General features: G+C 48.8%; 1 protein-coding gene across 1 annotated transcript in view; it reads right to left on the bottom strand.

The window, feature by feature from the left end:
- The window catches only part of LOC140391648 (collagenase 3-like), a 52203-nt gene extending 31566 nt beyond the window's left edge, over nucleotides 1–20637 (bottom strand). The window contains exons 1-3 of the mRNA XM_072476342.1: nucleotides 20503–20637; nucleotides 20136–20374; nucleotides 19899–20047 (exon numbers count right to left, since the gene is read on the bottom strand). Coding sequence (XP_072332443.1) covers nucleotides 19899–20047; nucleotides 20136–20374; nucleotides 20503–20619 — 505 coding nt within the window. The 5' untranslated portion in view covers nucleotides 20620–20637. The remainder of the gene's footprint in view (nucleotides 1–19898; nucleotides 20048–20135; nucleotides 20375–20502) is intronic.
- Between the last annotated feature and the right edge of the window lie 483 nt (nucleotides 20638–21120).

Genomic DNA, 21120 nt, shown 5'->3' with positions numbered 1-21120 from the left:
CATAATTATGGAAGGATTGGGGTAATAGTGGTTAGAAACCAGAGCAACCAAGTCATCAAAAGACCTGCAGTCCGGTGCCGCCAAACTCTTGATGATCCCAAAGTCTGGGCCCTGCAGGCAGTCAGGAGGAGAACATTCTTTCAGTCTTCCCCCAATTTTCCATTTGCCCGGAACTAGTATCGCATGAGAACCACATATCAATTCCAATCCTCCAGATCTGCATCGAAGGCTTCCAGTTTTTCGAATAATGGCGTTGCAATCAATATGATGTGAGCCCGGAGTTTCCATTAATCCTCATCGCCAGTCTAATGATACAGAGGATGGTAAATGTAATATAGATTCATTTAAAAGTACTTACAAGGGTCTGCATAATGCAACATCCCACTCGCACTGCAATCCTAGCTGGGAGGATTTATAAATGAGCCCCAGGTGGTAGGCCTCCGCCGCCTACCTGGGGAGCTGGTACTCCACGAATCCCATGCAGAGATCAGTCAAAGCTTCCCATGGTCCTTGTGGGGGTTATGACAAAAATAAAGCAATATTCAATTGCTAAAGGACAATTTAGGCTAGATTTTCCATATGGGTAAATTCCATAGCCAAATTACACAGCAATTTGCAACTGCCCAATATCAGATTGCCTGTCTCCTCTGTTGCTCTTGAAATCAAAACAATTAACAGGTTCAACACTACCTGCAGGCATCAGAAACGTTAACAATTCAGAGTTTTCCTGTTGGCGTGCACAGGACCCGTAACATTTTGTAGGATTTAAAGTCTGCAGCGGGCTACGGTGAGTGTTCTAAATAAGTGGTTGTGAGGATAGCGGAGAGCTAGGTCACAGATGTGGGAGGCCTAAGGCATCTATCACATTACTACTAGTGAAGTAAGACCGAGGCGAGAGATCTAGCTGACATTCAATCATGCAGGCCTCAACAAGCAATGGAAGGTGCTGGCCAAGGTGGTGCAATGTCACAAGTATCTGTCTGTATAGACATTCAGTGGCAGAAGAAGTTAAGTGATCTTTCCAGATCTACAAAGGCGAGAGGAACCAGCTTTATTTTGCAAAATTCAACTTTAATTTATTAATCATGCGGTTGGCTGGACGGCTGGTTCATGATGTGGAGTGACGCCAACCGCACGGGTTCAATTCCCGTACCTACTGAGGTTATTGATGAAGGTACCACCTTCTCACTCTTGCCCCTCTGCTGAGGTGGGGTGACGCTCAGGTTAAATCACCACCAGTCAGCTCTCTCTCAAACAGGAAAGCAGCCTATGGTCCTCTGGGACTGTGACAACAACATTTAATCATGTAGCAGGGTGAAATTTGATTAACAGCAATGCTGAAGAGGTTTTTACATCCAAAAACTTGCCTGAAAGTGATTCTTCATTTAGATAAATGAATAAAAAGTACTGCGGATGCTGGAAATCGAAAAGAAAAAGAAAAAATTCTGGATAAATCCAGCAGGTCTGACAGCATCTGTTCAAAGAGAAATAGAGTGAAGGTTTTGAATCCAATATGACCTTTCTTCACTTACTATCTGACATTTATTTATTAATTGGAAGCACGCATTAAAGGTAATTGTTGGCTGCATACATCAGAGCTAGGATGAATAGGAAGAGTGTGAAGCAGGTCAGGATCACTGTGAAGCAGACCGGGAGGAGAGTGTGAAGCAGGTCAGGATCACTGTGAAGAAGACCGGGAGGAGAGTGTGAAGCAGGTCAGGATCACTGTGAAGCAGACCGGGAGGAGAGTGAAGCAGGTCAGGATCACTGTGAAGAGACCGGCAGGAGTGTGAAGCAGGTCAGGATCACTGTGACAAGACCGGGAGGGGTGTGAAGAGATGAGATGGTGCGTAAATCAGAGAGTGATCACTGTGTAGCAGACTGGATCACCGTGAAGCAGACTGGATCACCGTGAAGCAGACTGGATCACTGTGAAGCAGTGTGAATCACTGTGAAGTAGACTGGATCACTGTGACACAGACTGGATCACTTTGACACAGACTAGATCACCGTGACGCAGAGGTGATCATGTGAAGTAGACTGGATCACTGTGACACAGACCGGATCACTTTGCCACAGACTGGATCACTGTGACGCTAACTGGATCACTGTGAAGCAGAGTTGATGATCGAGAAGCAGACTGGATCACTGTGAAGTAGACTGGATCACTGTGACACAGGCTAGATCACTGTGACACAGACTGGATCATTGTGACATAAATCGGATCGCTGTGATGCAGACTGAATCGCTGTGATGCAGACTGAATCGCTGTGACACAGACTGGATCGCCGTGACGCAGAGTGGATCACCGTGATGCAGACTGGATCACTGTGATGCAGACAGGACCACCTTGAAGCAGACTGGATCTCTGTGATGCAGATTGGATCGCTGTGATGCAGACTCGACCACAATGACCCATACTGGATGTGGTGGTATGTATTAGGGGTAATGCGGTACACCATGATGCCGACAGGCTATTGGTAGATGGATACCGGGTCCTGATAGGATCTGCCGCCTACTGGGCTCCACCCAGAAATGCCGGTATAAGAACACGGATTTCCCTCAGCAGCTGCATTCTGTAACCGAGATGCTGGGGATCAAGTTCTGCTCAATAAAGCCTTTAATTGATGTTACTTCAACCTGCCTTGCGCCATATTGACAGTACAACAATTTATTGAGCAGACTTAAATAAAAAACGACGTAGGAATATGGAGCTCCGCATCACCCCGGAGTGCTTGCGCATCGCACCCCAAGCAGCTAACTCGACCTCTATCTTTAAACATTGGCTGGCGTGTTTTGAGGGCTACCTCCGAACGGCCCCCGGCAAACCAACGGACGAACAAAAGATGCAGGTCCTCTATTCCAGGTTGAGTCCCGACCTCTACTCACTTATCGAGGACGAGGACGATTTCCCCGATGCCATCGTCACGCTGAAGGACATCTACATCCGGCCCGCCAACCAGGTTTTCGCGCGCTACCAGCTCGCCACACGACGGCAATTTCCAGGAGAATCGCTGGACGAGTTCTATATCGCCCTGCAGATCCTGGGAAGAAACTGCAACTGCCCGGCGGTTACGGCGAACGAACACACAGAGCTCCTGGTCCGCGTTGCGTATGTGGCTGGTTTGGCTTTTTCCCAGATCTGCCAGAGGCTTCTGGAGAAAGAATCTCTGGGTCTCCCAGAAGCTCGGGCCCTGGCGGCATCCCTCGATGTGGCCTCACGTAACGCCCGCGCCTACGCCCCCAACCGCACTGCAGCCCCTTGGGCTGTGTGGACCCCCGCCACGATCGACTCTCTGGCAGCCCCCCATCCCCGCAAACCTGCGCGGCCAAAACACCAGACTAACCGGGGGGGCCCCGCTGCTATTTTTGCGGCCAGCCGAAACACCCTCGGCAGCGCTGCCCGGCCCGCTCGGCTACCTGCAAAAGCTGCCGAAAAAAGGGCCACTACGCAGTGGTGTGCCAGTCCCGCGGGGTCGCCGCTATCTCCGGGGAAGAAACGGGACCACAGACCCAGCCCCCCCCAGCGATCCACGTGCGACCAACGGACACCGCCATTTTGGGCCCCGGACGCCTCGAGGGAGAGATGGGTGCCGCCATTTTGTCCACCCCCGACCGCGTGCGATCCGTGGATGCCGCCATCTTGGCTGACAGGAAAGGACCCCGACACAGACGGCCCCATACTGCCTGACAACGATGATCTAATGCGACCACCACGTTTGGCATCGATGACCCCGGACCAGTCGCGATCCCGGACGCTCCAGACAGCAACGACTACAGTCCTGGTGAATGGGTACGAGACGCCGTGTCTTATCGACTCTGGGAGCACGGAGAGTTTCATTCATCCGAACACGGTAAGACGCTGTTCCCTCGTAATTCGGCCAAGCACCCAGAAAATCTTCCTGACGGCGGGGTCCCACTCCGTTGAGATCAAAGGGTTCTGCATCGCTAACCTAACGGTGCAGGGGAGGGAGTTCAGAAATTACCAGCTGTATGTCCTCCCCCATCTCTGTGCGCCCACACTCATAGGATTGGACTTCCAATGCAACCTCCAGAGTTTAACATTTAAATTTGGCGGCCCTATACCCCCACTGACTGTCTGCGGCCTCGCAACCCTCAAGGTTGAACCGCCTTCCTTGTTTGCGAACCTCACCCCGGATTGCAAACCCGTCGCCACTAGGAGCAGACGGTACAGCGCCCAGGACTGAGCATTCATCCGGTCCGAAGTCCAGAGGCTGCTGAAGGAAGGCATCATCCAGGCTAGCAACAGTCCCTGGAGAGCCCAGGTGGTAGTCGTTAAGACCGGGGAGAAACAGAGGATGGTCATCGACTATAGTCAGACCATCAACAGGTACACTCAGCTAGATGCGTACCCTCTCCCCCGCATATCCGACATGGTCAATCGGATTGCACAGTACAAGGTCTTTTCCACCGTGGACCTCAGGTCCGCCTACCACCAGCTCCCTATTCGCCCTGGTGACCGCAAGTATACTGCCTTCGAAGCAGACGGGCGGCTATACCTTTTTAAGGGTTCCATTCGGCGTCACGAACGGAGTCTCGGTCTTCCAACGAGAGATGGACCGAATGGTTGACCAGCACGGTTTACGGGCCACGTTCCCGTATCTCGACAACGTCACCATCTGCGGCCACGACCAGCAGGACCATGACGCCAACCTCCGCAAATTCCTCCAGACCGCTAACGCCTTCAACCTCACTTACAACAGGGAAAAATGCGTGTTCAGCACCGACCGTCTAGCCATCCTGGGCTACGTATTGCGTAATGGAGTGATAGGCCCCGACCCTGAACGCATGCGTCCCCTCATGGAGTTCCCTCTCCCCCACTGTGCCAAAGTCCTGAAACGCTGCCTGGGCTTCTTTTCTTACTACGCCCAGTGGGTTCCCCAATACGCCGACAAGGCCCGTGCACTAATCCAGTCCACTACTTTTCCCCTGTCGACAGAGGCATGCCAGGCCTTCAGTCGCATCAAGGCGGATATCGCAAAGGCCACGATGCGCGCCATCGACGAGTCCCTCCCCTTCCAGGTTGAGAGCGACGCATCAGATGTAGCTCTGGCGGCCACCCTCAACCAAGCGGGCAGACCCGTGGCCTTCTTCTCCCGAACCCTCCACGCTTCAGAAATCGGCCACTCCTCAGTGGAAAAGGAGGCACAAGCAATAGTGGAAGCTGTGCGACACTGGAGGCATTACCTGGCCGGTAGGAGATTCACTCTCCTCACTGACTAACGGTCGGTTGCCTTCACGTTCGATAATGCACAGCGGGGCAAGATCAAGAATGACAAGATCTTGCGGTGGAGGATTGAACTCTCCACCTTCAATTATGAGATCTTGTACCGTCCAGGAAAGCTGAATGAGCCATCCGATGCCCTATCTCGCGGCACATGGGCCAACGTACAAGTGGACCGTCTACAAGCCCTCCACGAGGACCTCTGCCACCCGGGGGTCACTCGTTTCTACCACTTCCTCAAGGCCCGCAACCTCCCTTACTCCGTCGAGGACGTCCGAACAATCACCAGGAACTGCCAGATCTGCGCTGAGTGCAAACCGCACTTTTTCAGGCCAGATAGAGCACACCTGATAAAGGCCTCCCGACTCTTTGAACGCCTCAGTTTGGATTTCAAAGGCCCCCTCCCCTCCACCGATCGCAACACGTACTTTCTGAACGTCGTTGACGAATACTCCCGTTTCCCTTTCGCCATCCCCTGCCCCGACATGACCGCGGCCACGGTCATTAAAGCCCTCGGCATCATTTTTACACTGTTCGGTTTCCCCGCCTATATCCATAGCGATAGGGGGTCCTCCTTTATGAGTGACGAAGTGCGTCAATTCCTGCTCAGCAAGGGCATCGCCTCGAGCAGGACGACCAGTTACAACCCCCGGGGGAACGGGCAGGTAGAAAGGGAGAATGGAACGGTCTGGAAGGCCGTCCTGCTGGCCCTCCGGTCTAGGAGTCTCTCAATTTCCCGCTGGCAGGAAGTCCTCCCGGATGCCCTTCACTCTATCCGGTCCCTGCTGTGCACCACCACGAACCAAACGCCTCACGAGCGCCTCCTTCTCTTTCCTAGGAAGTCCTCCTCTGGAACGCCACTTCCCACCTGGCTAGCAGCTCCGGGACCCATCCTGCTCCAGAAACATGTGCGGGCGCACAAGTCAGATCCGTTGGTGGAAAAGGTGCATCTCCTTCACGCGAACCCGCAATACGCCTATGTGGAGTACCCCGATGGTCGACAGGACACGGTCTCCCTGCGAGACCTGGTGCCCGCCTGAGCTCCCCACACCCTCCCCACACCAGTCACCCCCTCACTCCCGCCGGCTCACCCCGCAGCCACCCCCTTCCCGGGGGATTCGGTTCTCCTCCCAGACCAGCCCGGGAGTAAGGAAACAGGGGACAGCGCTTCACTCCCAGAGACGACAGGACTCGAGTCAGCGCCATCACCATCACCCGGCCCTAGACGATCGAAAGGGACGACCAGGGCACCCACCCGGCTCATCGAATCGCTTTAATTCATCTCAACGTTTTCAGTAGCCCGTTAAAAGCGGCATTATTGTGTACAGTTATAGTTATGGCACAATGCCGACCCTGTTTAGCCCGTGTTGCCCGGTAAAAGCGGCATTATTGTAGATAGTTTATAGTTCTGTCACCATGCCGACCCTGTTTGGCCCGTTGGCCCGGTTAAAGCGACAATTTTGTTTATAGTTCAGAGTTACGGCACAATGCCGACCCTGTTTGGCCCGTTGGCCCAGTTAAAGCGACAATTTTGTTTATTGTTCAGAGTTACGGCACAGTACCGACCCTGTAAACCCCTTCCACCATGCGAACCACCATCCCGCCGGGTTCTTTTTCAACAAGGAGTGAATGTGGTGGTATGTATTAGGGGTAATACAGTACACCACGATGCCGACAGGCTATTTGTAGGTGGATACCGGGTCCTGATAGGATCTGCCGCCTACTGGGCTCCATCCAGAAATGCCGGTATAAGAACCCGGATTTCCCTCAGCAGCTGCATTCTGTAACCGAGCTGCTGGGGATCAAGTTCTGCTCAAAAAAGCCTTTAATTGATGTTACTTCAACCTGCCTTGCGTCATATTGACGGTACAACACTGGATCACTGTGAAGCAGCCTGGATCACTGAGACACAGATTGGATCGCTGTGATGCAGACTGGACCACAATGACCCATACTGGATCACTGTGAAGCAGCCTGGATCATTGAGACACAGACTGGATCACTGTGACGCAGCATGGTCACTGTAATGCAGACTGGATCACAGTGATGCAGGGTGTATCACAGCAACCCAGACTGGATCACTGTGACGCATATAGGATCAATGTGACACAGACTGGATCACTTTGAAGCAAACTTGATCACTGTGAAGCAGACTGGATCACTGTGAAGCAGGCTGGACCACTGTGAAGCAGGCTGGACCACCGTGATGCAGACCGGACCACTGTGGTGCAGACTGAATCACTGAGGTTCAGACTGGATCACTGTGACGCGGACTAGATCACTGTGACGCGGACCGGATCATTGTGAAGCAAACATGATCACGGTGAAGTAGAGTTGATCACCATGAAGCAGACTGGGTCACTGTGACGCAGACCGGATCACTGTGAATCAGACTGGATCACCGTGACGCAGACTGGATCACCATTAAGCATACTGGATTACTGTGACGTGATCTGGATCACTGTGGCACAGACCGTATCATCATGAAGCACACTGGATCACAGTGACACGGACTGGATCACTGTGACACAGACTGGATCACAGTGACACAGGCTGGATCACTGTAAAACAGACTCAATCACTGCGGTGCAGACTGGATCACTGTGAAGCAGAGTGGATCGCTGTGAAGCAGAGTGGATCACTGTGGCACAGACAGGATCACTGTGAAGCAGAGTGGATCACTGTGAAATGGACTGGTTCACCGTGAAGCAGACTGGATCACCATCAAGCAGAGTGGATCACTGTGACATGGACTGGATCACAGTGACACAGACTGGATCACTGTAAAACAGACTCAATCACTGTGATGCAGACTGGATCACTGTGCAGCAGAGTGGATCACTGTGAAGCATACTGGATCACTGTGAAGCAGACTGGATCACTGTAAAACAGACTCAATTGCTGTGATGCAGACTGGATCACTGTGAAGCAGAGTGGATCACTGTGAAACAGAGTGGATCTCTTTGACGCAGACAGGATCACTGTGAAGCAGAATGGATCACTGTGAAGCAGACCCAATCACTGTGATGCAGACTGGATCAATGTGAAGCAGACTGGATCACTGTGAAGCAGACTGGATCACTGTGACACAGATTGGATGACTGTGACACAGACTGGATCACTGTGACACCGACTGGATCACTGTAAAACAGACTCAATCTCTGCGATGCAGACTGGATCACTGTGAAGCAGAGTGGGTCACTGTGAAGCAGAGGTGATCACTTTGACGCAGGCAGGATCACTGTGAAGCAGAGTGGATCACTGTGAAACGGACTGGATCATCGTGAAGCAGGCTGGATCACCATCAAGCAGAGTGGATCACTGTGACATGGACTGGATCACAGTGACACAGACTGGATCACTGTAAACCAGACTCAATCACTGTGATGCAGACTGGATCACTGTGCAGCAGACATGATCACTGTGAAGCAGACAGGAACACTGTGAAGCAGAGTAGATTCACCGTGACACCGATCAGATCGCTGTGACACAGACTGGATCACTGTAATACAGACTGGATCATTGTGATGCTGACTGGTTTGCTGTGACGCAGACTGGAACACTGTGAGGCAGACTGGCTCACTTTCTATACAGACTGGATCGCTGTGACACAGCCCTGATCACTGGGACACATAATAGATCACTGTGAAGCAGACTGGATCACCATGAATCAGAATGGATCACCGTGAAGCAGACTGGATCGTCATGAAGCAGATTGGATCACCGTGAAGCGGACTGGATCATCGTGAATCACACTTGGTCACTGTGAAGCAGACTGGATCGTTGTGAATCACACTTGGTCACTGTGAAGCAGACTGGATCGTTGTGAATCACACTTGGTCACTGTGAAGCAGACTGGATCGCTGTGATGCGGATTGGATCACTGAGAAGCAGATTGGGTCACTGTGAATCAGGGTGGATCACTGTGAATCAGGCTGGATCACTGTGAAGCAGAGAGGATCACTGTGACACAGACTGGATCACTGTGAAGCAGAGAGGATCACTGTGAATCAGGCTGGATCACTGTGAAGCAGAGAGGATCACTGTGACACAGACTGGATCACCATGGAGCAGAATGGTCACTGTGACACAGACTGGATCACCATGAAACAGACTGGATCACTATGAAGCAGACTGGATCACCGTGAAGGAGACTGGATTACTGTGACACAGGCTGGATCGCCGTGAAGCAGAGTGGATCACTGTGACACAGACCGGATCACTGTAAAACAGAGTAGATCACTGTGAGGCAGACTAGGTCACTGTGAAGCAGACTAGATCACTGTGTAGCAGACTGGATTGCCGTGAAGCAGAGTGGATCACTGCGACACAGACTGGAACACCGTCAAGTAGAGTGGATCACTGTGAAACGGACTGGATCACCGTGAAGCAGACTGGATCGCCGTCAAGCAGAGTGGATCACTGTGACATGGACTGGATCACTATGACACAGACTGGATCACTGTGGCACAGACTGGATCACAAATGCAGAGAAATGAAAAAAATAAAAGGGTTGATGCACTATCAATTACGACGAGACGAGAGTAGAGAGTAATCGAGGCTTTATTACACAGAGATGTGTGGCCTCCTACAGCTGCTTCCAAATTGGCTGCAGTTCGGAGAGCACACACATTTATACTCCGCCTACTGGACGGAGCCAGCAGGCTGGGATCTACCCTTGTACCTGTAATACAGGGGCCTTGCCGTAATACCCTCGTATGCAGTGCAGTATATACAATATAATACAACAGTGGTGACTACCACAAGGGTGACCTCACAGGAATGCTGTCAGTTGATTAGCTACTGAGTATTGTAGTTTTGTTTCCATTCTTCAAAGTTACAGAGTTAGATTAATAAGCTGGGAATGTTTTTAATGTTTTGATAATAAGGGTTAAGTAAAGCATTTCAATTAACCTCCAATATTTAAGTGGCATCAGAAGAAGAGAAGCTGGTGAGTCTTCATTTTTTAAAGTATGTTTTATTATGCAATAAGAAGAAGAATGGCAGCCATATCCGTCCCCTTGTGGGAATGCCAGGATATTTCCTGTGTCCTGGATAACACTGTACAGGAAGTGCCGGAAGCTGCCGCAGCTCAAACTCTAAGGACGGGATCATCTGGCTCTTCATGCCTGCGGGAACTTCTGGTCCTGCCGACAGGGTATCCCCATCATGGGATTCCCACCACAGTGGGGTGGATTCAATAAGAAATCCCATTGACAGCATTGGAACCAGAAAATTCCACTGCCATTCAACGGCAGGCCAACTCCCCCCACTGGGAAACACACTGCCGAGAGGAAGCAGAATCTCATCCTAGGGGTGCGATGCTGCCAGCGGGAAAACTGGAGTGATTCCTGCTGGCACGAGCAACGAACCTGACCATTCAATGGCACTTAGGGGGCGCGATTCTCCGCTCCCGCGCAGGTTGGGAGAATCGCCTGGCGCACCATTTTTCTCCACGACGCCGGTCCGACGCCCTCCTGCGATTCACCCAAGCGGCGAGAACGGCCCCGTCGATTTCTGCGCGGCGCAGGCCGGAGAATCGCCCGGGACACCCAAAAAGGCAATTCTCCGCTACACCCGCTATTCTCCGGCCCGGATGGGCCAAGCGGGTTTCCCAAAACAACGGCATCCTGCCAGCGCCATCCACACCTGGTCGCTGCTGGCAGGAACAGCGCGGGAACGCTGGGGGTGCGGCCTGTGGGGGGGCGGGGGGGGTTCTTTCACCGGGGTAGGACTCAAAAGGGGCCTGGTCCGCGATCGGTGCCCACCTCTTTGAAGGAGGACCTCCTTTCTTCCGCGCCCCGCAAGATCCATCCGACATCTTCTTGCGGGGCGGCCTAGGGGAGGACGGCAACCACAAATGCGCGGGTGACGCCAGTTACGCCAATTACACAGCGCCGGCCACGTCATTTAAGCGGCGCCGCTTTTACACGCCGCCAATGCCCGGCGTGCGCTGACGACGCTGCTTTCACGACACGACCCCCCCAGAGTTTCTCGCGGCCCCGATCCTAGCCAATTTTCGGGCCCTGAATCGTTCGAGATTGGGGCCGTTTCGCGCCATCGTGAACCTCGATGCCGTTCACAACGGCGTGGGCACTTAGTCGCGGGAGCGGAGAATCACGCCCGGCATATCTTTTACCCAGGATCAGGATTTCAGTGCCATTCAGTGGAACACCATGGTTCTTGGTGGATCCGAGAGGGGTGGGACGTAATCTCTCAGTCAGGTCCCACCCCTCAGAAATCAGAACACCATTTTTAAAGGGCACCACAATCTAAAATTGCTGCTGGCTCCCTCCCGCATATCATTGGCAAGGGTCCCCCCTCCCCCCTCCCCCCCCCCCCCCATTTCCCCCCTTAACTCCCGTGCCCTCTTTCAGCACCCCCATTCCTCCCTCAGTCCCTCCTTCTGGCCCTACCCTTTGGCAGTGCCGGCCTGGCGCCTCACACTCTTGAGAGGTGGCAAGGGGGTGAGTGCTTTCCCTACACTTGCCTCCAGGGTGCTGAGGGGGGGGTCCTTCATTGGGAGTGTCTGACTGTTGCCTGCATACTTGTTCTTTCTAGGAAGCTCTTGAGAACTAAGAGACAGCTCTTAAAAAAATCTTTGGTCAGCAAAACAGCTGCTCCTCTGAGTTAATGAAACCCCTGCAGAGCTATATAAATAAACAACCTTAACCCTCCCCTTGGAACTGCCTAGACCTATCAATCCAATTGCTTTTAAAAGGCAATGGTCCATGAAACTGAATGTAACAATGCAGCCAGAAGATCCTTGTTAGCAATCCAACTGTTGGTTTCAATCACTCCTTGTCCTGGAAGCCTACTTGTGCAATGACTTCAAAATCCGAAGCAAAGATATTCATCTTCCATTTCATATTTTAATTCCCAATATTTCTACCCCTACCCCTCTCTCTCTGGTATGTCTATCTTGTGTGTGTTGGGTAGAGGGTGGGATGGTAAAAAGGGGGAGTAGTCGGTTAGCTGTCTGTTATTCTATTGTAAGTATTGCATGTCTTATCTCTATTTTTGTTATAAATAAAAAGTTGTTGTGTTTTACTTACAAATCTGGTGCCGTAAGTCATTGGAGCAGTCAAGGGCCAAAGATCTCAGAAACTTGATTCAAATTATTGGTTCATTCACTGATGTTGGGAATTCAGGGTCTTTGAGGCTGGAACTGACTTGTGCACTAGACCCGGGTATCGTAACACCTGGCACAAAGATGGGGTCAGGAAAGATGGGAAAGGAAGGAAAGTGGGAGAAGTGGCTGTATGGATTAAGAAGGACATTGCAGTGTTGGAGACAGAGGATGTTCCAGAGAGGGCAGCAACAGAACCTGTTTGGCTAAGGGGGAAAAAAAGTGTAATTACATTGCTCAGTGTAGTCTACAGGCCACTTTCTAGTGAATAGAATGTAGACAAACAAATTTGCAAGGAAATTACAGTGAAGTGCACAAATTATAGAGGAGTTATAATGAGGGACTTTAATTATCTAAAAATAGATTGGGATGGTAGACCTATGAACACCAGGGAAGGCGAAGAGTTCCTGAAGTGTGTTCAGGAAAATTTTCTACAGCTGTATGTTTCCAGTTCACCTGGGTCTTTGGAATATTACAATCCTGAACCAGAACCCAACAGTTGCGAGGTTACTGGACAGAAACCCCAACCATTTAATTTTAATTTTATAAGAATTTGAGGAAAGGATACTTCGCTCCAGGAGTGATTTCACCCAAAATAGGGTATGGTATATTAACACAAACTTTATTACGAACACAGTATTAAAATATCTTTACCATCACGCAAGATAATAGTTTACAATTACCCCTTAAACAATGCTAATCAATTCAGCGACACAATGACCCTTAACTGCTATCTTTATTTCCACTCAAACAACAAAACCATCTATTTTTAAATACATTTAGCAATCAAGGATATTTGTATACAGAGATGTATTTTGAGACTGTTTGAAAAGGCAGACTGTCAGAACAATGCAGAATCTCTGGCTGTGTTTCTTCAGAAACCTCTCAACTTGCCCTCCAGCCACAAGCTAAAACTGAACCTGAACTCCTGACTGCTTCAACCCCTGGCTCCTCCCATTAACCACATCATCTCACTAAACTGACCATAATGTTTCCAGTTAACTAGTCTGCAGGGCACCCTCTTGATATAAACAAAAAATCCATTAGCCCAAACTTTTATGATGTTTTCATTTCACTTCCGGCTCCCAAAACACCTAGCTATCTTGCAAACTAGGATTTTTCAGTTATACACATACTAGCCCAATCTTTTAACCATTACTGCACCAAATACATATAATGCAATGACCGCGATCCAACGGCCATGTTGCGCCCGACTCGGGACGTGAGGTGGCCGGTAAATCTCACGAGAGGCCACTCGCAAGATTTACCCAGCTCGCTAAGCCTCATGCGATCTAACAAGATGACGCAATCTGGATCCCACCACAATGGGCAGAACCTAAATTTGCATATTTAAGTGTGCAGTTAGGCGCACTTGAATATATATTCGCCAGATCTAACCAACTCCTGGGATTGAATCCCCTCGCTGAGGAGACCCCAGCCGGGGGCAGTTTAATACTGTTTAATGGTCTCCACAAACATGATCCAGATAGTACGGCATTTGGGAGGATCTCCCAGGTGATCAGAGGCCCCTGGGTGGTCAACATCTGGGCACGGTGGTATTCTGGCGCTGCTGATGCCAACTGTGTACCCTGGCAATGCCACCCTGGCACCCAGGCAATGCCACCTTGGCAGAGTCACCTGGGTACCAAACCAGCACTGCCAAGGTGCCCAGGTGGCACTGGCAGGAGCAATCCAAGGGTGCCAATCTGGCAGTGCCAAGGTGGCACTTTGTCTGTGCCGGGGATCAGGCCCGGGGGTGCCCTGCCCTTATGAGGTGGGGTTCAGTGGGGCTTGATGACCCCTTAAATGGTGAGGTAGGGCCTCGGGAGGGGGGGGATCTGGAGGCTACAATAGTGGGGGCTACCCATCTCTTCCTGCACTGGCAAATGAAACTCATCAGTACAGGAAATGGGACTAAGTGCAGCCTGGGCGGTGCATTCCTCGCTGACGCCAGAAATGAAGCAGAGTCCTGTTTAATAGAGGAGTCGATCTCTGCACTTCCAGGGCCGGGAAACACACGGCAAAGCGCGCTTGACACACGACTCTTGTTTAATTTCCATTAAATCGCGCCTAATATATCTGAAATACCAAAATTCATCACAGGAATGAGGTGGGCAAGTGGACCAAATGTCAGTCAGGGAAGATTTATGGGACAGTGATCATTGTGTAAGATTTAAGTTCACTATGAAAAAGGACAAGGAACAATCCAGAATAAAAATAATTAACTGGGATGAAGCCATCATAAAACTGGATCTTGGCCAGAGCAATTGGAATCAAAGATTAGCAACTGTAACTGATCTGCCTTTAAAATAGAGATATGTCAAGTACAGCCAAGGTACATTCCCACACAGGGGAGAAGTAATGAAAGCAAATTCAAATTCTGGATGGTGGAAGAGAAAATGATTAAGATGATTCAGAAAAAGTTTGCTTATGACAGATGTGAGATAAATAATAATTCAGACACTTGAATGATTTGAAACCGGTAAGGAGGAGGTATTGGATATGGGGTGGGGGGGGGAGGAGGGGGAGGCAGTGGTCAGGTTTGAGAGGCTGGGATTAAGAGATGAAATGGGTACAATCTTAGGAGGAGTCCTCCTTCTTGCTCTACAGCGACCCATGCAGTTAAAATTGCCACGATAGCTGCCTTGCCTCTGCCTTCCACTGTCACATGTAAAATAGCAGTGCAGACCACTAGGCCTAAAAGCCAGCTGGCTACCTGATGCTTTCCATGCCCACCATAATATTGGAGACAGATCGGGGGTGGGTGGGTTAGTGGAAAGACAGTGGGAAGGTCATCTGCTTTATTTTACAAATCTCCCGTCTTCAAATACATCATCACTTGGCTATAAAATGCAACCTGATAATTCAGGTCAAAATTAATAATTCGTTGGGCAAATTTGGTTTAATTTTAGAAAGTCTGTGCAGATTTATTCAGGATCGCATCATGTTTAATTAACTTTCTTAAGTATTTTGATGAAGTAACAGAGAGGGGGGTTGATAAGGGTAATGCTGTTCATGTGGTGCACATGGACATCCAAAAGGCATTTGATAAAGTGTCACACAACAGACTTGTGAGCAAAGTTAGAGTTTGTGGAAGGAAAGAGACAAGCGGCCCACCAGCGGGATTTACCGACCCCGTCGTTGTCGATGGGATTTCCCAATGACTCCCCGTCGCAGGAAGTCCGTGCGCCATCTTGGGATCGGAATATCCCACTGACGTGAACAGCGGGTAGATCGGGCCCAAGCATCATGGATATGAAATGGGACTGAATGACAGGAAACAGAGAGTAGTGGTGAAAAGTTCTTTTTTCAAACTGGAGGAAGGTTTGTGACATAGACTTTGGTATACAGAATACTGTTTTAGAATTTGGAAAAGATATGACATGTGGAAGCTTTGTGAATTGTGAAGAGGATAGTGTCGAACTTCCAGAGTTGATGGAATGGGTGGACAAGTGGTAGATGAAACTTAATTCAGAGAATTTTGAAGTGATTCATTTTGGTAGGAAGGAAGCAAAGAGACCGTAAAAAACAAAGGTATAACCCTAAAGGTGCAGGAGCAGAGACACCTGGGTGTCTATGAATCACTGTAGGTAGCAGGTTACTAAGAGACTGGTTCATAAAACAGTCTGCATCCTGATTGCATCAATAGGAACATCGAGTACAAAGGCAAGGAACTAATGTTAAATCCACTAAAAAGGTTTGTTCAGCTTCCACTGGGGTATTGCATCCAGTTCTGAGCACCACCCTTTAGGAAATATATGAATAAGTTAAAGAGGATGCAGAAATGATTCACAAGAATGGTTCCAGGGATGAAGAACTTCAGTTACATTGAAAAGTTGGAGAAGTTGGGACTGTTCTGTTTAGTTGTGAGGGGATTTGATAGAGGTTATCAGAATCATCTGGGGCGTCATTCTCCGACCCCCCGCCGGGTCGGAGAATGGCCGTTGGCCGCCGTGAATCCCGCCCCCGCCCCCGCCAAAGTCTCCGCTCCCGGAGATTGGGCAGGGGCAGGAATCCGGCCGCGCCAGTTGGCGGGACCCCCCGCTGGATTCTCCGGCCCGGATGGGCCGAAGTCCCGCCCAGAAATTGCCTGTCCCGCCGACGTAAATCAAACCTGGTATTTACCGGCGGGACCAGGCGGCGTGGGCGGGCTCCGGGGTCCTGGGGGGGGCGCGGGGCGATCTGGCCCCGGGGGGTGCCCCCACGGTGGCCTGGCCCGCGATCGGGGCCCACCGATCCGCGGGCGAGCCTGTGCCGTGGGGGCACTCTTTCCCTTCCGCCTCCGCTACGGCCTCCACCATGGTGGAGGCGGAAGAGACTCTCCCCACTGCGCATGCGCGGGAAACTGACAGCTGCTGTTGACGCTCCCGCGCATGCGCTGGGAAACTGACAGCGGCCGTTGACGCTCCCGCGCATGCGCCGCATTTCCGCGCCAGCTGGCGGGGCAACAAACGCCATTTCCGCCAGCTGGCGGGGCGGAAATCCCTCCGGCGTCAGCCTAGCCCCTCAATGTTGGGGCTAGGCCGCCAAAGATGCGGAGACTTCCGCACCTTTTTGCCGGCGCGATGCCCGTCTGATTGGCGCCGGCTTTGGCGCCAGTCGGCGGGCATCCCGCCGTTGGGGGAGAATTTCGCCCCTGGTGTCTGGATAGTGTCGGTAGAGAAAAACTATTTCCAGGTCAGCACGACGGCGCAGTGGTTAGCACTGCTGCCTCACGGCGCCGAGAACCCAGGTTCGATCCCAACTCTGGGTCACTGTCCGTGTGGAGTTTGCACATTTTACCCGTGTTTGCGTGGGTTTCGCTCCCCACAACCCAAAGATGTGCAGGGTAGGTGGATTGGCCACGCTAAATTGCCCCTTAATTGGAAAGAAAAGAATTGGGTACTCTCAATTTATTTTTTTAAAAGAAAAAAAGAGAGAAAAATGATTTCCACTTGTAGAAGGATTGAGAAACTGGTGGTTTCTTGAAAATTTATCATATCAGACTTTTGAAACCATACATAGGATCACTGTTTCTGCTGGGCTGATTGACAGGATTTAGTAGGAGTTACCCTGTGTGACAGAATAGTGAGCAATAGTATGCAGGACGCTGGAACTAAAGATATTTCAATTAACTTTCAGCATTTTGAAATCAAAACTTTTCCTAGCCAGCAGAAAGGGAAACTGAAAACGGGATGGGCACTCAAGTGGGCAGAGAGCCAACATCACGGATCTCCACCCCCTCCTCACAGACCCCCGCCCAATTACAACCTCAAACTTCAACTACATTGTATTAGAAAATCTTGGCTAATAGTCATAATTTTCACAGGCTGCCTCCGACACCACAAATCAAGCTGTTTGGGCAGGGGGAGGGGGGTTCCCGCCAACAATTGTTGTTCTCCCTTTTATTAAAAAATATTCTATCATCTTTTAATATTTTCAATTCATTATTCCATCATATAATTAACATTCAGAGCCTGGTGCATTTTTATTAATACAGCTGAAATCAGGTTTATCACAAAAAATAAGCATTAAGGCAGGATTTTCCCAGAGGCTTTGGGTCCCCGACGTCAAGAGTAAATGGAGGCCTCAAGCCTACACTTGATAGAAGCCAAAACAGGCCAGTTAGCTCCTGGAGGTGCCTCACTTTGGCCTCCTCCGAGCTCCACATCCAATTAAGGACTGCAATCAGGCCCCAGATGCTGCTGGCCCAGTCACAGAGCGGGCAGCTGTAGAGTGAGGCGGGTCACTGCTATGGCAACAGTGCCTACCTGAGGCATCAAAATAATTAAATATTTCAATTGGTCAATGAGGCGGGTCCTGCTGATCTGGCAGCAGCATTCCTGCTCCCCTGGACAGCCATTAGGAGGCTGCCTCCATTAGGTGGCTAAAATGCTGCCGGCAGCTCTAAATGGTCTCTAGTTGGGGCATAGAAGTTCAGATTGGCTGCCTGCCGCCTTCCAACAGGCAGCCAATTTGCATCCCTGCCCATCCTGGGGTACCACCCCCAGCAAGTGAGATGCATTGGGAGCCATCTGGATGCTGGCCCCTGATATTTCCCAAAAATTCTTGTCAGATCCACCAGCTTAAGTATCCTCATTTTAAATGATTAAAAATGACTTTAAGAATTATACAGAGCCATTTACTAATTGAATCAGTCAGTCCCTCAGTAAATTAAATAGATTTTAATATTTAATTTTCTAGAAATTGGTGGCTACAATGTCTTTGTGCTGAAAAGAAACTAATTTAAAGAAAATTCTCAAAGAGCCGCAAATGGCCACAATTGATGCAAGCTCGCTGTACTCAATAATTCAAACCCGGGGTGTGGTAGGTTTCATGGATGGAGCTGGATTCCAGCACAATGCTTTTTAAACCAATGGAAGAGATCAGAGAAACTGAATTTCCTCTGGATATAAGACCTGTGATCTTTCACACTTGTTTGGCCAATTATGATGGGTGATGAAAGATCAACTGGTGATAACAATATTAAAATCTTTGGGACAGAGTTATTAAGTAGAAAACACCAAAAATGGTGGGACTGTATAACAATCCCAGTTTCAGAGCTGATTCATGGGTGCTTGTTAAATGATCGCTTTCAACCTCTGAGAGCTCAGGGACCATTACAAATTCTATCAACTATTAACAGACAAAGATTGCTTTCATTTCCTCAAAGGGTGACATCATTGAAGCTACTGTCAATATCCTTAAAAATCAATGTACGTGGAAGCAAAATAGGTTAACAAAGGTACAAATTATTTGGTGGAGAGACAACAGAGCTAACATTTTGAGTCTGGAATGATTTGAGTCTGGGTGACTCTTTAATCATCCAGACTCGAAACGTTAGCTTTGTTCTCTCTCCACAGATGCTGTCAGACCTGCTAAGATTGTCCAGTATTTTTTGATTTTATTTCAGATTCCAGCATCCGGAATAATTTGTTTTTAATCGACAGATTATTTTGGTCTGTAATATAATAAATAACACCAAACAACTCTCGGCATTAAATGATTTGAAAGTGAATACTGTCGCAATAGTTGGCAAAAATGCTGTGAATGTATCAAACAGAGCTGACTATGCCTCTATAAGAAATTCCCATTGACAATAAGTTACTGGTGATCTTCCTGCTGTCACCTTTTAATCAAGCTTATCATCACAATGATTCTTAGCATCACTCCACTGTGCTTGAGGTAATTACTCCAAGTATGTTACGGTGAGCCTTTGCTGACACTAATAAATCCATAATTACCCTCTTGAACGACATTGCTGGTTTTGAAAATGTTGCTAGTTTTCTCAAAGGATAAATGTACTGAAATGTAATACTTATTAGAGTGTGATAAACACTGAATAAGGACATACACTATCAATATTTACTATTAAATAACAACTACATTTCAAATAGATCCAGTGGCATAAACCATTTATGTTTTATTAAACAGTCAGTTACTGTTAAGTGAATTTAAAGAAAGTGAATTGAAGGAAGATGAATAAAAAAACACATAAGTTACTCCCTTGCTAATGAGCAACAAGTTTAAAAACAGTTAACATACCACGTCTTTCAAATGTAATCATGATATCAGCTTCAATATTATGGACTCTGACAAAATTCAGTGGGATTGCTTTCTGCCAAACATTCACAGCCCTCCAAATGGCATCTTCTATCTCAAAGTAGTTTAGTTGAGGTATATAGTTCACTACTCTTTAGGAAGGAAAAACATGGTTTTATCATTGTAGTATTTGTTTGATCATCTAATATAGAAAGGGATATACAGCCCTGAATGATTTACCTGTATGTGACAAATGGTTTCCTCCAACGAGGTCTTCCTGGATAGAGTCTGTATGGAGCAACATCAGGAAATCCACATCGAGGCATTTTCATTATTTCCATAGTTTCATGGTTCAGTTCCCCTGTTTCCTTCAATCCATAGAATTGTTGCACTTCACTAATCTTTCCTGACAGGGAGTTCTTACTTTCTAAAAGACCTTCAGAGTCATCCGCTAAGGTATAGAACTGTTTAATATATTTCTGTTTGAAAGAATAAAAGATCAGATCAAATCTGTTTCATAAAACCCTCTCTTAACCTTTATTAAACAGCAAAACTATCACAATATATAACTTATCAGTCTCTCCACACATTTAAAGATGTTGCAAACCTGAGCATAGTTCAAGTCACTTGGAGACATTTCCTTTGCTTCACTTTGAGGAAAGACAGGTAAAGAGGAAACAATATTCACAAAGAGAAAAGAAAGTGAGAAAGAAAGAGACTTCATCTTCCGAGCTGATCCGAATGAACTGTCATTTCTTTCTGAGACGGGAAGCCTTCCTGCAGTTAATTGTTTAAAACCTTGATGATTCGTTTCTTGTCAAAGAAAGCTTACACCAATAGGTTACAATTTAATTGGGAGGAGAATGATGTAAGAATAATTAGGTAAACAGCTCATTAAAAAGTACTGGCTCAGGCTGTGCTGATGTGTTCCCTCTGGGCAATGTCCTAGACTTATGGTAATTATAAATAGTGTTCATGTGCAATTAGACAGTTAAGCAAGTTGACTCTGTTGCCGATGTACTGATGAGGCAGTACTGATGAAACGCTCTTGTCTTTCAGTCCTTTGCAATCAGTAAATGCAAGATAGCAGCAGAGGAAGCCAGAAAAGATTTTTTTTTAATAACCAAAAGCTGCACTAAAGAACCATTCCTATTGAATCATTGACCAGCTGAACGGAGGTTCCAGATTTGATCCTCATTCTTTCCTCAGTAACTGGCAATGATGC

This window comes from Scyliorhinus torazame, chromosome 15 (genome assembly GCF_047496885.1).
Source record: "Scyliorhinus torazame isolate Kashiwa2021f chromosome 15, sScyTor2.1, whole genome shotgun sequence".
NCBI lineage: Eukaryota > Metazoa > Chordata > Chondrichthyes > Carcharhiniformes > Scyliorhinidae > Scyliorhinus > Scyliorhinus torazame.
The sequence above is the reverse complement of the archived record's forward strand: the minus strand, read 5'-3'. Positions and strand labels throughout refer to the sequence as shown.